The sequence below is a fragment of the Vitis riparia genome, chromosome 4 (genome assembly GCF_004353265.1).
Source record: "Vitis riparia cultivar Riparia Gloire de Montpellier isolate 1030 chromosome 4, EGFV_Vit.rip_1.0, whole genome shotgun sequence".
Classification (NCBI taxonomy): domain Eukaryota; kingdom Viridiplantae; phylum Streptophyta; class Magnoliopsida; order Vitales; family Vitaceae; genus Vitis; species Vitis riparia.
In genome coordinates, this window is record NC_048434.1 from 14736334 (window position 1) to 14753705 (window position 17372).

The window sequence follows — 17372 nt, forward strand, 5'->3', positions numbered from 1 at the left end:
GTGCCCTAGGACACCCAAGACAACTAAGGATTGGAGGGGTGATAAGAGATTATAATGGTGTTGCGGTTAGAGCCTTTTCAAAACAAGTAAGAGATGGTTTAGCCTTTTTACAGGCCTTGCTACAAGCCAGGGTGCTTAGACTTTCTAACCTACTTGTGGAACGGGACTCTTACCATATTGTCATCTTGGTGGCTAAATTGAAAAGAGGGCCTTTGAGTTACTATGGGTGGCTTTGTCAAATATTATATGTTTCATACTTGCACATCTTCTGGACTGCTCTTTCTCTTAGTCTTCTTGTTGAATTAATAATGTTGCTGATCTTTTAGCAAAGAGAGGAGCAATGTTTTAGGTTCACTTTGTAGGAGATTATTTACGCCCTGGAGGAGTGTTGAGTCTTTACCTTGTATAGTTGCATGTGGTACTCTAGCGATGTATGGATCTCCTTAGTCTCTCATAGAAGTTTGCTCCATCTCTTCTTTCAATCAGATTTTGTAAATCTTGGAAGGATTCCTCACACTTCATTTTTATTTTTAAATTCATATCAATGAATGTGTTAGTTTCTAAATAGAAAAATGTCAAATAAAAACTAGATGAGGATGGACAAAACGACAACAAAAGAAGAAGGATAAGGAAAAACATATCCAGTTGTAGAAGATTGGAGTTGGAGTTGTAAGAGTAATGTTGAAAAAAGGTAAGTTGTGAGACATCTTCTGTTTTAATGAATGTTATTTGTGAAATTCCATTCTTTCTAGAAGGAATTGAAATAGAAAGGTTCTTCTCAATTACATCAATCATATTATTTCTTTTCACAAATTCCTTCCATTCCAACCATGGAAATTGGAGATTTAAATTCAATTCTTTTTTTTTTTTTTCTCCAAATCCATCCGCTCCTTATGAGTCTATCATATTCCATCTCTTGCTCATTTGAAAAGAATAGTTTCATTTAGTCAGTCTCCAAGTTTTTGGTCCTAATAATGATGGTGAGAGAAGTTATCTATTATTGCTTTATGGCTTTGAAATTACGAGAACTTCACACAAGTGATTCAACAATGAATGGTAAAAAAAAAAAAAAAACAAAAACAAAAGAAAGAAGAATTTGATGCTTCAATTTTTGTTTAAACTAGATAAAATTTAAAATTCTTATTTATTTTAATAATTTTTTTCTATTCTTTTATTTTGTTTATGTACTTTGCCTTATATTTTTATAGTTTTATTTGATTAATTTTGTAAATTATGATATTTACACCTTACACTTGAGATTATGCTTTAACCCACTAAAGAACAAAATGCGTCAATTCTATTGTTTGTTTTTAAAACTAGCCATTACATTTTAAAACTATGTTAGATTGAGGAGATTTTTTGGGAAATTGGAGGCAAGAACATAGAATATATTGGATGCATAGGTTTAGGCACAGCCACACCAAGTGCAGGCACCAAGATTTCCCGAGGCTAGACTAATTCTTTTTGGCTTGCTTTTTGGTATCTCTGTGCACTACTTTGGTGCACCCTTTGCTAGCTTGCCTATAGGAAAAAAAAAAAAAAAAAAAAGAAAAGAAAAGAAAAAACTACAGCTCATGTTCAATTTATAAATATTATAAATTTGGACATCCAACATTTCCTTTTTCCTTTTTTTTCCCAATCCTTTGTTTTTTTTGGCTAATAACCTCTGCTGCATATTTTGTTAGTTCAAAGAGTTTTTTGGTTAAGGAAAACCTGTGTTTACTTTCCTGTTCATCCTTGTCATGGACATGCTTTCTTTGTTTCTTTTCAAGGTAATGCCAGTAGCTTTTGGGATGGTGCTGATGTGGGTAACGGTGTTGGAGGAAAATGAGTTCTTCTCACATCTATTTTTCGCAGATTGCATCATATGTAGAGAGTGAATTCCGTTGTGGTTCATTGAATAAACCACAAAATTACAAGGCCTTGGAGTGATTCATATCTACTCGAGATTTTTGATCTATCAGAGATTGTAGCATTTCTCTTATGGATCTTATTAGATTGAGCAACTCGTAGGACTGTTTTGCTGAAAAAGGAATGCTAGGTCTTTTTTCAGTACTTGTAGTTTGCCTGATTAGTTTCAATAGGATGGAAATGCCACACCTTTTTGTTTTGTTTTGTTTTTTGTTTTTGGTTTCATTTGTGGTAGTTGCTAAATGTATATGCTGTTCACTTTTCAACATCATTTTAGAGCATTAATTAAACAATTTGACAAAGGTGGTGTTGTAGTTGTTATGCATGTCAAAATTAATGATTTATGTGATTACAGATTGCTTAAATTTATCCTGTTTAAAAGAATCCCATGATTGTCCTTTAAAAAGGAAGCATCCCATGGTTGTTGAGAAGGGTAATCTAGATGCACAGTGCATGTTTGTAAGAACCTTGGTTGAAGGCTTTGGCTGTTGCTTGATGGATAAATTCTCCATCAGAGCATTACTTTTTCAGGAAAGCTCTTTCCTGTGGTTACTATAGACCTGCTCCTGTTTTCCTAACATCTAACATCTGACTGATATCTTTTGTTTATTGCATGTAGGCAACTTGTGGAATACCTGAAATAGCTTTTGCAACATTTGAGAATATGGAATATGGAGAAGGTTTATATTTTCTTGTACTTATGCCTGTTTAGTTATATGTTATGATTGTTCGGTTGTTTTAAGTTGTAGGATAATTATAAACAGTTTGTTATAATATAATTGCAGAGATTTTTTCATGATATAAAAATTGCAGAGCCCCTGAAGAGCTCCCATATGGCTGCCAGTGCATACCTCTCTCTCTCTCTCTCCAACCACCTTCCAGCATGCTCTTTGGGGCAATTTCACCACCCTCCAATAGTATCTATTGAGTAGTTCCACCACCCTCCAATACTTCCTCTAAAGTGAACCTAAATCTGAGAACTCCCTGTAACAGCTTTAATCTACCATCAAAACTTCCTTAGGTGAACCCAACTCCTAAAACTCCTTATGAAAGCTTCAGTTGTATTTCAACTTTTAAATTAAAATTTGAAGATGATGTTATATATTCTGCAGTAATTTTATCTTTATGAATAAGAAAGAAAGAGACTTGTGGAAATTTGATGGCTGGCTATGGATATGATAGCAAAATGGGGAGCAAAACATTTGTTGTTTCTTGTAGGAGATTTGTACCCCCTAAGTATTGATTTTGTATTTTGAACCACTTTTTTTTTTAACAATGTCCTATGTTTCTTAGAATGGATAGTTTTGTCCTACTTTTTATTAGAGATGTGTGGATGGACAGAGGACAGAATCCTCATCCTTCTTTATACTTATTTCATGTTAATGAACTGTTTGTTTTTTATTATAAAAGAAAGAAAGAAAGAAAAAAGATGATGTCATATCTCATGTATGTTTTCTTTGCAAACTTGAGGGGGAGCCTATGGATCATATTCTACTTCATTGCACCAAAGCAAGGATTCTATGGCATCTCATGTTCTCCTTATTTGTGTAGTTTGGGTGATTCCTTCTTTGGTGAAAGATATCATGTTAAGTCGACATGGTTCCTTTGTAGCCTCTTTGCATATTTTGGACAATTTGGTGAGAACGAAATCAAAGAGCTTTTGAAAACAAGGAACAAACTGATCAAAAGATAAAACTGTTGTTCCTTTGTAATCTTTTAGCGTGGGTTAGCATGTACATAGGTGAAGGCTCAATGCCTTTGATTTTAAAGATTGGGTGGGTCTTGTTGAGTGTAAGGGTGGTTTTTTCTGTCCTCTCTTTTGAGGCCTTCCTTTAGGTGCCCCTTGTATATGTCTTGTGTATTTTGATATACTTTTTCGTTTTTAAATTTATACATAACTATCTTTACATATCAGAAAAAAAAAAAAAAAAAACAAACTCATATATGGTGTTTCACCAATATTTGCAGTTCTACCAGCTACCTACCAAAGATTAGACTATGATAAGTTCTCAGCTAGTTATGTCCATATCTAGTAAGGATGCGTCTGGTTCAATGCTAAAGATAGTAGTTGATATAAGATTTGATGAGTGGCCTGTAATGGCAGCAATAATGGGTATTTGTGTGGTGAAGGCTGTAGTCAATTTAGTGCTAATGATAATTCTGATGAGATGCATTAATTAAGTTAATGGCAGTTTAGGCTACAATTCTGGTGACACAGGTGGCTGTGGAGGCAGGTGGTGATAATGGTGGTACTGACCGTTAAAAAGGTAGTTCCAATTACTGGTGGTGACCAAAAACCTGTTCAGAACATGTTGTGGGTGAATGGTAGTGATGATTGTCTTTTTTACTTGGTACTTAGTTGAATTGGCCATGTACTATAAGCTGAATTAGTTGACTTTGCCTATTAATGGGTGAGTGTAATTTAGAGTGCTTTTACTAGTCTGGAGTTCTAACAGGGACAAAGTTCTTTTGCATCAAAAAATTGTTGATATAATCACTTTCTGTCATCATACTTGACATCAATTAACAGAAAGGAGGTCCGAGTATAAGAAAACCAAGAGGTTCAGTGCTATTTTAAAAACTTCAGAAGGATTCATATCATCATTGGATCTTTAGGGAGATTTTGTTCTCCTTTATAATACATTAAGGATTGGGCAAACCAAAATAATTGCCACATTATTTGAGAATGTATGCCTTGCCATGTATCTTCAATAATAATTTAGCTTTAAATTTCATTGAAGTTTGTCATGTGAAATCAAAAAGGAAACACAACTCTCTATTCTATCTTTCATTTGAGAACGCAAGCCCTAAATAAATAGGTAATCTATACAAGAAGATAATTACAAAAGAAATAACATGTTCCTAAGGACTAGGAAACCATGAAACGGAAGGCTAAAAACTAGGTGTTTACACACCTTTATTTAAAATAAAAAATAGATGAATACTCTAATAAAATAACTGGATAATTAGCTAGAGTTTATCTAGAGTAATCTCCAACTCCTACTTGCCAACACTCCCCCTCAAGTTGGGGAGTATGTGTTCAGTAGGCCCAGCTTGCTTGTGAGCTTGTCAAAGTTTTGACAAGGCAGTTCCTTTGTTAGGATGTCTACTGCTTGTTCCCTTTTAGGCACATGCTTCACATTAAGCATTTCTCCTTCAATCTTCTCTTTTATGAAATGACAATCTACCTCCACATGTTTTGTTCTATCATGGTGAACTGAATTGTATGAGATGCTTATGGCTGCTTTCTTGTCACAATATAGTAACATTGGATTGGTTGTAGTCATATGTAGTTCTCCATAAAACCATCGCTCTAAACTCAAGTTCAACATCACTTCTTGTCACCACGGATTGCTTCTTACTTCTCCATCTCACAAGATTTCCCCAAACAAAGGTGCAGTATCTGGAAGTTGATCACCTATCTTTTATTGATCCTGCTCAATCTACGTCAGTAACTTCTAATTTTCTCTCTTTTGATTTCCTAAAGAAAAGTCCCTTCCTAGAAGTCAATTTGAGATATCTCAAGATTTGAAAAAACACCACTTCTAGTTGTTCTTCACAAGGGCGTGCATGTATTAACTTACAATGCTCACTGCAAAGGCAATATTTGGTTGAGTGTGTGAGATAAATAAGCTTACCCATAAGTCGTTGATATCTGCCTTGGTCCATAGGAGTCCCATTATTATATGTTCCAATTTTCTTATTTTGATCCATTGGTCTATCAGCAAGTTTGCAGCTGCGCACACCTATTTCCTTCAACAAATCAAGAGTATACTTTCTTTTAGAGACTACAATACCCTTTCTGCTCCTTGCCACTTCCATTCCAAGGAAGTACCTTAGGGGTTTGAGATCCTTAATTTCAAATTCTCTACCCATAACATTTGTGAGCCTTTCCATCTCCTCAAGATCATTCCTTGTGAGAATTATATCAACAACATACACTATGAGAATGGTGATCTTACCAATTTGACAAGTGCTTGAAGAATATGTTATGATTAGTTTGCTCCTATGTAAATCCATGACCTTTTATAGTTCAGGTGAATCTCTCGAACAATGCCTTAGGAGATTATTTCAGACCGTAAAGGGATTGTTTCAATTGGTAGACATGTTTATTGCTTCCATTGTCTTCAAATCCTAGTGGCGAGTTCATATAAACTTCCTCGTCTGGTTCTCGGTTTAGGAATGCATTCTTGACATCCAACTGTTAAAGAGGCTAGTCTAGGTTGGTTGCTAGTGACAAGAGGACTTGTATAGCGTTTAATTTGGCAACAGGTGTAATTGTCTCTTGGTAATCTATCTCGTATGTCTCAGTGAAACCTTTAGTAATTTAACATTTTTTATACCTCTCAACTATTCCATTTGATTTGTATTTAACAGTGAACACTTATTTACAACCCATTGTAGTTTTCCCTTTTGGCAATTGAACCAGTTTCCAAGTAGTATTTTCTTTCAACACCTTCATTTGCTCCTGTATTGCATTTTTCCACTTAGGGATAGTCAAGGCCTCTTGTATAGACTTTGAAATCTTAACACAAGAAATGTTAGTAGTATAAGATTGGAAAGAAGAAGATAAACATTTATATGACAGAAAGTGGGATATGGGTGCATGGTGTAGGATCCTACACCTTTCCTAAGGGCTATAGGTAAATCTAGATTTTTAGAGACAGATTGATTTGGATTTTTTTGGGCAGAATCTAAAATATCTGGATTGTTTTGCAAATCTATCACACTCAGTTCAGGCTCTTAACTATGTGATTCTAGGATAGGCAGCCCCCTTTGAGGTTTAATCTTTTTACTATAAACACAAAGCTCATCTCTAGATCTCCCCCTCTTTCTGAAATGTATTGAGTTGGGGACATAGTGGGCTTAGCTAGATTGAGATGAGTGGAATTGGGTAGCTTTATGGATTCAAATTCTGATCGATTTCTAGACTTGGTTGTTCAGGGGCAGATGAGACACTAATAGGCTGTGCGTTTGTTTCCCCAAAACACTCTTCACTCTCAAGGTTCTCCCCTTAAAGAGTGTTTGTAGAAAAGGACAGTTGGGACTCGCAAAAGATGACATCTCTATAGACAAAAAATTTCTTTATGGTTGGAGAAAAACACTTGCACCCGTTTTGGGTTGCAGAGTATCCTAAGAACACACACTTGATGGCTTGTGGATTGGGTTTGCTTTTGTTTTGGTTTTGGACATGGGTGAAGGCAAACAACCAAACATTTTCAAGGGTAAGGAGTTGAGTGTTGGAAATGTGGGATAAAACTCAATGAGGACAGACACATACGATACTGAAGGAAACAACTTGGGAGTCGGTTAATTAGATAGCATGCCTTAAGGACAACTTCTCTCCACAAGTATTTAGGTATACACATGGTAAACATGAGGGCTCAAGCAACTTCTAAGAGGTGACGGTTTTTTCTCTTGGCAAGGCCATTTTGTTGAGGTGTATTGACATAAGAACTCTGCTGAATGATTCCATGTTGTTGTAGGTAACCTCTTAAAACAGAATGGAAATATTCCTGACTGTTGTCAGTCCTAGGGACTTGGATTTTGGCTTGAAATTGGGTTCTAAACATGAGGTGCTTGAGCCCTCAGTCCTAAACATGAGAGCTTGAGCTACTTTTTAGAGGTGACAACTTTTTCTCTCGGCAAGGCTATTTTGTTGAGGTGTATTGACATATGAACTCTAGTGAATGATGTCGTTTTGTTCTAGGTAACCTCCTGAAATAGAATGGAAATATTCTTGATTGTTGTCAATCGTAAGGAGGGACTTGGGTTTATGCTTGAAATTGAGTTTTAATCATTGAATGGAAGGTTTGAAATATTTTGCAAGTTTCAAAATTTTCTTTTAGAAGTATACCCAACTAGACATCAATAAAAGTTACGGACCATTTAGTTACTCTAGATGGTCCCCACATATTGCTATGGATAACAGAAAAAGGCCTTGATGATTTGTATGGCTGTAGGAAGAAAGGAACATGAGTATGCATGGCAATTTGACAAATTTGACATTGAAAGGTATGAGGGTCTTTATTTTTTAATAACAATGGAAACAAGTTTTTTAAGTAAGTGAAATTAGGGTGGCCTAATCTATAACACTACTATATTATTTCATCACTAGTAATAGAAACAAATTCAAATCCAAAAACAAGAGATTGTCTAGTCTTAGAGTCTGCATTCTAAAAAAAATACAACCCTTCATGTAACTTAGCACTGCCCATTGTCTTCCCTAAGTGTAACTCCTAAAATTCACAAGAAGAGGGGGAAATTTAGCAATGCAACCAAGATCTCTAGTTAACTTATAGACTGTAGGTTACATGATAAATTTGGAACATAAAGTACTGAAGTTAAGTTAATATTTTCAGAGATTTTAATTGAGCCTTTTGTTGCAACAATTGACAAGGACTCACTAGCTATCTTGACCCTTAAATTATCGGAACAAGGAGTGTATGAAGAAAAATAATTGAAAAGTACCTATCATATGGTCTGAAGCACTTGAATCTACAATCCAAGGTGCTTTTGAATTTTTTGTGACACTAAGGGCTGCTAAGAAGTTAACTATTGAAGCAAGACTATAAGATTTGATGCTGGGTTTGAACTGTTGTGATTGATTCAGAAGTCTACACAGCTGGTCTATCTTTTCCTTGCTAAGAAAGATTTGTGTGGTTGTGGATTCTTCACTTTTAGAGACTGTTCCTGCATTTTTTGAAACCTGAAAACCCCTTCCATCATTCTATCTAGGCCTCCAATTGGTAGGTTTGCCATGCAGCGGCCAACATTTGTCTTTGGTGTGGCCAAGTCTATTACAATGATCATAACACATTCTTCTTCTAGTTCTCTGCTCCCCATGGTATCCATTATCACCTCCTTTTGAAGCCAGAGCAGAACCTTCCATGAGGGTATTGATTGAGTCCTTCTCTTCTCCCAACATCACCTTTCTCCGATTTTCTTCCCTTTTGACTTGAGCGAATACTTCATCAAGAGATGTAACTGGTTCCTTTTCAAGGACCCTTCCTCACACCTCGTCCAGGTCCTTATTGAGACCTGCCAAAAAATCAAACATTCTTTCCTTCTTTGTTTTATAGTACAGTCAAAGCAACAATTGACCTCTATAAATAAATCTAACTCTTGCAATAAAGCTTGAAGATCAGTGTAATATTGAGTTACACAATGATTACCTTGTGTGGTCTCTTCAATTTGCATCCGATTTAAAAAATGTGGGTTGAGTTTCTAAGGTCTGAATTAGTCCTCTTTACTGCATCCCACACATCCTTTGTTGTACGTAGAAATAGGTACATTTGACCAATCTTGAGCTCTATTGAATTAATCAGCCATGCAATAACGATGGAATCTTCTAAGTCCCAATTTTGAAGGGTCAGATCATCTTCATGAGGCTTCGTTGTGGTTCCTATCATGTGCCTTAATTTTTCTCTTCCTTTAATCACCAATTTCATAACCTGGAACCATTTCAGCCAACTTTTTCGATTCATTTTATGTCCAAGAAATTGCAAAGAGGTATTGTCTCCTCTGTATAATAGTGAAGCAAACACAGGTTGAACCATCTGCTGTATGGAACCTGAAGTAGCTGATGAAGACTCGTCTCCACGACGTCCTCCAGTCATGGCAGTCTTCACACTAAGGTTGAATGAAGCCCAAATGTGTTGCTGCTCTGATACCATGAAATTAGGGAGGAAACATAATTCTCTGTTCTATCTTTCATTCAGAATGCTAACCCTAAATAAATAGGCAATTTATTCATGAAAATAATTATGGAAAAAATAAAATATTCTGAAGGACTAGGAAACCATTAAACAGAGGGCTAAAAACTAGGGGGTTACACACCTTTATTTGAAATAAAAAGCCAGATAAATACTTTAATAAAATAACTGGATAATTAGCTAGAGTTTATCTAGAATTATCTCCAACTCCGACTCGCCAACATCATGTCTACCCTATATTTTTCTCGCAAATCTCATTCTTTGTGTGTTTCTCTCGATTTTTGCTTTAGTTTCAATCCTGCTCATATAGAATGGAAGAGTGTGATTGGTGTTCAGTTTGTTGTTTTACTTAGCCCTTACCCTCAACTATTCTTGGAGGGAACTAGAGCTCAATTTTTTAGGATGTCTCCTTGACAATGCTAGCTAGGATAGGACTAGAGGTTATTATTAGAGATCATCGGAGCATTGTCTTAAGTTTGAAGCTGGCTAGTATGTGAGATGCAATTGAAGCTGAGATTCCCTATTCTGAAGACCTTATTTGAGGAGTCTGCTTTGGGTTTTATCTCACCTACTGTTTCACAGTTACTTTAATTTTTCTTACATGTTTGAGTTCCTCAGTTTCAAATCCTCTGTACCATTCCCAATCTTTTGTCAGTTAACAACTAATGTCCATTTCCATGACCATAAAGAAAGAGTCACCTCTAATGGAACATTATTGGAGGATGATTTTCTATGGCTTTGTGTTCCTTTTTTACAATCAAATATTTCGTGTGACCCAAGAGGTGCTGTGGAGATGAATGTGGTCAGTGGGTGGGTGGAGAATATAATGGAGGACACTACTCCCTAAAGCCCCTCATTAGGGAAAACCAGGAAGACTTATCACATTAGTGTTTCTCTTCTGCAACTTTCTTTCATAACAGAGTTGGAACAACTGTTTGCATTGAAGTCTCTTTCATGGGTGAGTGGAGTTATTTGTCGAGTGAAGTTAGATTGGATAGGCATAAAGATTTGAACTTTAATAAACCTTTAACAATGCTAATATCTATGTCTCAATAGATGATCTCACTCCTGCTGATCTAGAGTAAGCTCTTAATATTGTACCTAGATGATCTCTTATTATGGATTTAATACTTAGTTGTCCAAGATTGCCTAAAGAAAATTTGTCAAAGTTTGACTTTACTAAACCTACTATTTTTAGGGGAGAGGTGTTAACCAATCAATCATAATTTTCTTCTTCAATCTCTTTGACTAGAATATACAAAGGAATATACAAAAGACTTAGTCAATTAGGCCCAAGGGAAGAGAAAAAGTAAATTAAATCTCGGATGGCATCCACATATCTCCATCTACCCTCAAATATCTTAGCATTCCTCTCCATCCAAAGCTATATCAAGGATAAGATAGATACTTGTGAAAGAGCCTTCCCTTTTGCTAGGCTGCCAAAGCCTTTAAAAGAGATTCCCAACGCCTTTGCTATGCCTATAGGAGGAACCCATTCTACATTGGCTATATCAAACAATCAATGCCACGGTTCTAGTGTTGTGAGACAATAAAAAAAAAAAAAAAAACAAAAATGATATGCTTATTCATTACTTTTCAAACATACAACACGTTGGTCCCAACTAAGAGCTTTGTAAGGCCTCCTTAATTGAAGTCATTGGCCTTAACCTTTTTATTAGCCACAAACTATGCAAAAAACCTTAACCTTAGGTGGAGCTTTTGAGTCCCAGATTAATTAGCAAGAGCAAAGGGAGTCAAGACAGGAGAGAATGGAAGAACTTTGTAGAATGGGCTCACTAAGAAGGGTTCTAAGGGTGTCCATGACCAAACCTTTTCATCTAGGAAGGAAGGTGATAGGTACACATATAACAAGAAGGAAAGAAGGGTAGTTAGCTCTTCAATCTCTAGATCAGAAAGGTTTTGATGAAAATTGAAATCCAGGATGGATAGAGGACAGAACTAGTGATTGCTCTGATTTTTGTCGTTTATTGGATCAAAACAAATTTTATAACCTAATTTACCATTCTATAGCAATTTGTACCCAATCAAAAAGTGGTTTTAGTACAAACTACTGTAGTATAGTGGTTTTTAAGTATCGTCCACAAAGATGGATTATTCTTGGTAATGAAAGCTTGAATGAGAGGAAAAGAAATGATTGAGATCAAGTGAAAATGATTTGACAATTCATGATTACAATTCAAAATGACAATGATTCCAAATTGAGAAGAAAATGAAATGTAAAATAAAAGAAAATTAATAGAAAATGAAATTCTCGGAGTTAGGATTTTCTAGAAAACAATCTCTATGGTGAATAGATGTTAAGATCTAATTTTCATCAAATTAGATTGAAAACCTAAATTTTCATCTAAACCGATTTTTTATTTAACTTTAGGTCTAGATCTAATTTCTCTTCAAATTAGGTTATCTAATCCAAGAGATCAATTCAAATCATATATTCAATTCATCTTAAATTATCTTCCAATGATTCACACAATGCAACTATTCAATTTCATCAAATCTAGCATTAAGAATTTGATGAATCTACCTAGCTTGCATTGTAGTAATCATCCAAGACAATTTGAAGAGAAAAATCCCCAAATTTCAATTAATCAATCAATTGGATCAAATTACCTTTGCAATTCAAGCTCATTTCTCTAATTCACCATAGATTTTGCCTTTAGATCCTCCCTCCTCCAAGAAAAACGAGATTTAGCCACTCATGCTTGGAGATTTGATCTCACAAGGCATGTTTGGCTAGTGAGAAAATAAGAGAAAATGAAGGAAAGTAGAATATTATATAGAGAGAGGAAATCTGGAAAGTTCTACAATTACAAAATTGTAAAAAAATCCCCCAAAATGAGTAAATCAAGTTTCTATTTATAGGCCAAGGTCAAGTGGACACTTGACATCATCTAAGAGGTCTTTCGGAGGCTTTTTCACCAAGAAATCTGGAAAAAATGCAATTTCGCACGATTGTGCGAAGTGGAAAATTCATCAGTACCATTTTCGCCTTCTTGGAGCATTTCGCATGACTGTGCGAAATTTTCACATGGTCATGCGAAATCAATTTTCACTTTTCCCCTTTGAGCTGCAGCCAAAATCCTTTTTGTTCCATTTCGCACGACTGTGCGAATTTTTCGCATGTTCATGCGGAATGGAAAAACATAGTTTTTCAACTCCTTTTTGTCATTTCTTCCATTTCTTTCTTTTGATTCCACTTCAATACCTCCAAATCAACTCCAAATCCCAATCCAAACCGATTGCATTGCTTCTTTCATTATGCATTTGGATCATCATCAACTTTATTTGTTCTCTTCAATTTGATTCATCTCTTTTGTTACCAATTTATCAAAATCATACCTTGAAACGACTCCAAAACTTCATAAAACTTGTTAGTAACTCTTGCAAGGGAAAAAACATGTTAATTGAGTGTTTTAGGCATAATTACTACTCAAAAGATGTGAAACTCGTGAGAATTATTCTCTAAAATGTGTGGTTTTTGAGTAGTAATCAACTAGCATAGAGGAAATATATAAATTTCTAGTCCTTGCAAATCTAAAAGATTTGGAAATTGAAACTTGAAATAAATGGGGCTAATTTCTAGTCCTTACTCCTTACCAGTTAACTAGAAGTTGATGGAATGTTGTACTTTGAACTAACTCAAAGGACTCAAAGTTATAATTTAATAAGGGTAGATTATTTTCATGTTACATCTTACGAATTAACTAGAAGTTGATTTGAACTTTGTGCTTTGAACCAACTTCTAGTTAATGTTGCAGATTTAGACAGGAGTTCTTATCAATTAGGTTAATTTGTCTAGCTTGTACTTTCAAATTGATAAAGGTTTCTATAATGCTTATGCTTAGTTTTCCATGGCAGATTACATGAAACCTGATACAGAGACATATAATTGGGTGATCCAAGCATATACCAGGGCTGAATCCTATGATAGGTAACTTTTATAGCAGATTAATGCTCCTGACATATTCTTTGTGATGAATTTTGGAAACATGGACTGTTAGTAGGGGCAATCTTGACTTTGTGATTTGGCTGTCAAAGTTGACGAATTAAACTGACACAATGAATTAAGCCTAGCTTGAAATATTCATAAAAAGGGAAAAGAAGACACTCTAGCCTATCTTGACTCTTGTAGTCTTGTTTTTCTTTGTTGGGAGGATTCCTCATCCTTCTATTTGTACCTTCTTTTTATCAATATATTCCTTTGTCGTTTCCTATCAAAAAAAAAATATTCATGACCATTTTACTATAATTTGGCAGTGATGATGATGACTGTTTAATGTGATTATAATATGTGGTCTGTATCATGGTCCAAATGTATTAATTTGCATCTTAGCACTCATTCTTCTTAATGCTCACTTGCATGTCTACATATCTCTGTTATGCCTTGGATCTGTTACTATGATTATCTCTGCTGATATTCTTATTGACATTTTCATTTTCTGATAAATGACTTCTCTTTTATGTTTTTGTGTGTATCCAGTGTATATAGATAAAAAGACAAGAAATTAAATGTCTTCTCCATTAGCCTGTCCCTTAGTGGTTTTTTTTTTATAGGCAATATATTAAAAGCGCTTAACAACTGATGAGTATGAAGTTTTTAGTATAGTTTCTTTCATGTTAGGCGTTTAAACCTAAGCTGTGGTTGTTTTATTTGTTGGTACCTTGTAGTTTGCATCTAGAGGTAGCAAATGTGTTAATTATATCCTTTGGGGGGAGTGTTGTGATATTACTTTGCTGCCCTGTGGTGACCTAGCTTAAGAGAATTCCAGAATTTTTGAGATAAGAGGATGTTTGATAGAGACCTCTGTCTCCAGTATTTGCTCTCTCACTTCCCTTTGGTTTCAGTCTATGGAGTTCACTGGTATTCCTAGCATCTTTTTATTGAAATGGAGGCTGATTTGCCTTACTCAGAGGCCATAAAGGTGATCTTATCAGAGTGTTCTCAAAGTCTTCTGGATTTGTGTAGGTTATGTAGGCAAAGGTTCTCATATTACTGGAAAGTTTGGAAGAGGCTACTTGGGGGACTTTTTTTTCGAGATAAGTTAGACCTAGAGGAAGAAGAAGAAGAAGAAAGAAAGCTTTCCACACACCAAAGATAAAAAAGGGATAAAGTTCCAAAAATTCATGTCAGGATCTAACACCCCTTTTTACCAATTATTTAACACCTGACTGGATGATGTAGGTCTCCAAATAAGGGAGGAGATGGTTTCCTGCAAAAGAACCTTAATCCTATTCAACCAGTGAGCAGGCCGTACTCCTCAGTCAGTGAGTTAGCCTCCAGAAAACCAAGGAAATAACTGCTATGGAATCCCTTCCCCAAGTTGGTTCCTGAGGCCCAAATCAAATGCTATAATCATGTCTTCCTAAAGTGCTGAGATCTTGGCTTCCATAGCCATCCCATCTCCAGCTGGTTTGGAGGAAGCATGCACCAATTCTTCAGACAAATGGTTTCCTCTTCTCCTTTCTTGCCCATCTAAGTAGCCTTCTAATCTGAAGAAATAGCACTTGGCAGGAAGCTAAGGAGTTCTGTAGTCTTGTTGATCCAAAGATGGGTAAAATATATATATATATATATATATATATATATATATATATATATATATATAGATATTTTTACATATCCTTAACATCTCTCTTTTTATATTTGAAAGATCCTGACCTTTCTTCTCAACCAAATCACCCAAATCTAACAAAGAAGAGCATATTGCCGCAACACCCTACACATCTACACATCTTCCTCTGCTAAAGCCCTCAAAGGATATAATCAACCAACTGTAGATGTCTTTAGGGGTCCCTCACGAAGAACACTGGCCAGAAAAAGGAGGTGCAAGTTGGCAATAATGACTCAAAAGTAACAAGGCAATGAGGAAACATATGGTTAATTGATTCTCCACTCTTTAAACACAAAAATATGTCAAGGCTGATTAAAGCCTTTTGATTTGAAGTACAGCAGGTATTAACCTTTTTAAATGCTGCTAGTTGTCTTAAGGATTTTGAATTAAAAGGAATTTTTGTTTTCCATAATAATTTATTAGATTGAAAGTGGTCATGTTATCATTTGAAGGGAAGAACTTGAAAAAGTTATCTAGAAGACAAAATGACTCCCATATCCAAGCTATCTCTTTCTAAATTAAACAGAAAGACCATGTCCAAGGAGGAGCCTAAAAGGAGAGCTTTGTGGGATTGAGTGTCCTTGTTATTGTATGGTTGATTTGATTAGAGAGGAGGGCCAAAACTTTGAGAATAGTAGAAGATTAGTGGATGATTTATTGGGCAGTTTGCTCTACTGATGTTTGCCTTCGTGGAGTCCAAAGTTGTATCTTTTAACATCTTATTGTTGAATCAAAGAATTTTTGCTACACTTAGAGGGGTTAAGCCTTTAGGCTAAGCGGATTCCCTTCCCCTTAGCTGGGTCCTTGAAATTCAATTTTTAAGAGATGTTCTTTAGGTAACTTGAGGTCGGAAGGGTATTGATGGCTTTTTTAGAGATGATAAAGGGACAATAATAAAACCTTTCTCCAATGCAGTTGGTGTGAGTTTAGCATGTAAGTTGGAAAATTCTTCTGTCATTGTTTGGATAGCATGAGTTTTGGCCAAAAGTGGATTGGATGGATAAAGGTATGCATCTTTACATTGAGATGCTCTAGTTTAGTGAATGGGTCTTTTATTGCCTTCTTCCAAATTGTAAGGGGTTTTAGAGAGGGCAGTCCTTTCTTCCCTTGTCTTTTTGTGTTGCTAATGGAGGTTGTAAGTTGCTTTCTCGTTCGGACAAGAGAAAAAGGCTCACTTGAAGTTTTATGGTGGCAAAGCATGGAGGAGATGGAATGGAGATATCTAAATTACTCTCTGTTGATGACATGCTTCTCTTCTGTGAGGCTTCCATAGAGTAGCTTACCTACCTGAGTTGGTCCTTTCTTTGGTTCATGGTTCAATTTTGTGGCGTCAGTTGCTAACCTGGTAGGTCCCAAGGCAATATATACAATATGCTAATTAAAATGATCGAAGTATTTTAAAAGAAAATCATGAAAAAAATTTTAAACATGATTATAATTAGATGGACTCCACAAATGGAGATCTATGGAGGTTATTTGGGATTTGGTTTATTTCTTCTCCTCCTTATGGGCCTCGACAACTGATCCCTCTGTAGCCTTTGCACCTTCTATTGCTAGATTGGAATAATGTTTTGCTACTTTAAGAGGTTACATGGTAAGTCTATGTTTGATTGATTACCTCCTCCGTTAGGTTTGGTAAAGTTAAAATTGTGATGGGTGTTCTCTGGGTAATTTGGATTCTAGGATAATCAATGTTCTCAGAACTAGATCGGACTGGCCAGTCCAACTGGTCAGACTGTCAACCAGCGGCTTTTCCGTTTTGGTTCACTATATCGAGCTGCTTTAGCTTTGGACTAGTGTGGAACCGTTCAAACTGGCGGTTGGACCACCAGACCGGACGAACCATCTGGTTCATAGGAAATCGGACAGGTATTACTTTGGACCAAAATGGTATTCAGTCCCCACTGACTACCAGGACCTATTGGCCCAACTGGTCTTCCAATGCTTGTTGCTCATTCCACCAACCAACTTACCAACTAATAAGTGCCTCTAGATATTTGTACACTACAAACAGTCCACAACCTTCTGATGTGGGATTGATTATAAACTAAAGATAATAAAAGAGACTTTGTGCTGGGGGGATTTGAACCATGGACCTCCAAGTGGTAAAACA

The 17372-nt window shown here is 35.8% G+C and overlaps 1 protein-coding gene across 2 annotated transcripts in view; it reads left to right on the forward strand.

Annotated features, from left to right (window-relative positions):
• LOC117912613 overlaps positions 1 to 17372 on the forward strand; it is a 58867-nt gene that overhangs the window by 6346 nt on the left and 35149 nt on the right. For both annotated transcript variants that reach the window (XM_034827274.1, XM_034827275.1), the window contains exons 4-5: positions 2531 to 2591; positions 13506 to 13578. In XM_034827274.1, the coding sequence (XP_034683165.1) occupies positions 2531 to 2591; positions 13506 to 13578 (134 nt within the window). The remainder of the gene's footprint in view (positions 1 to 2530; positions 2592 to 13505; positions 13579 to 17372) is intronic.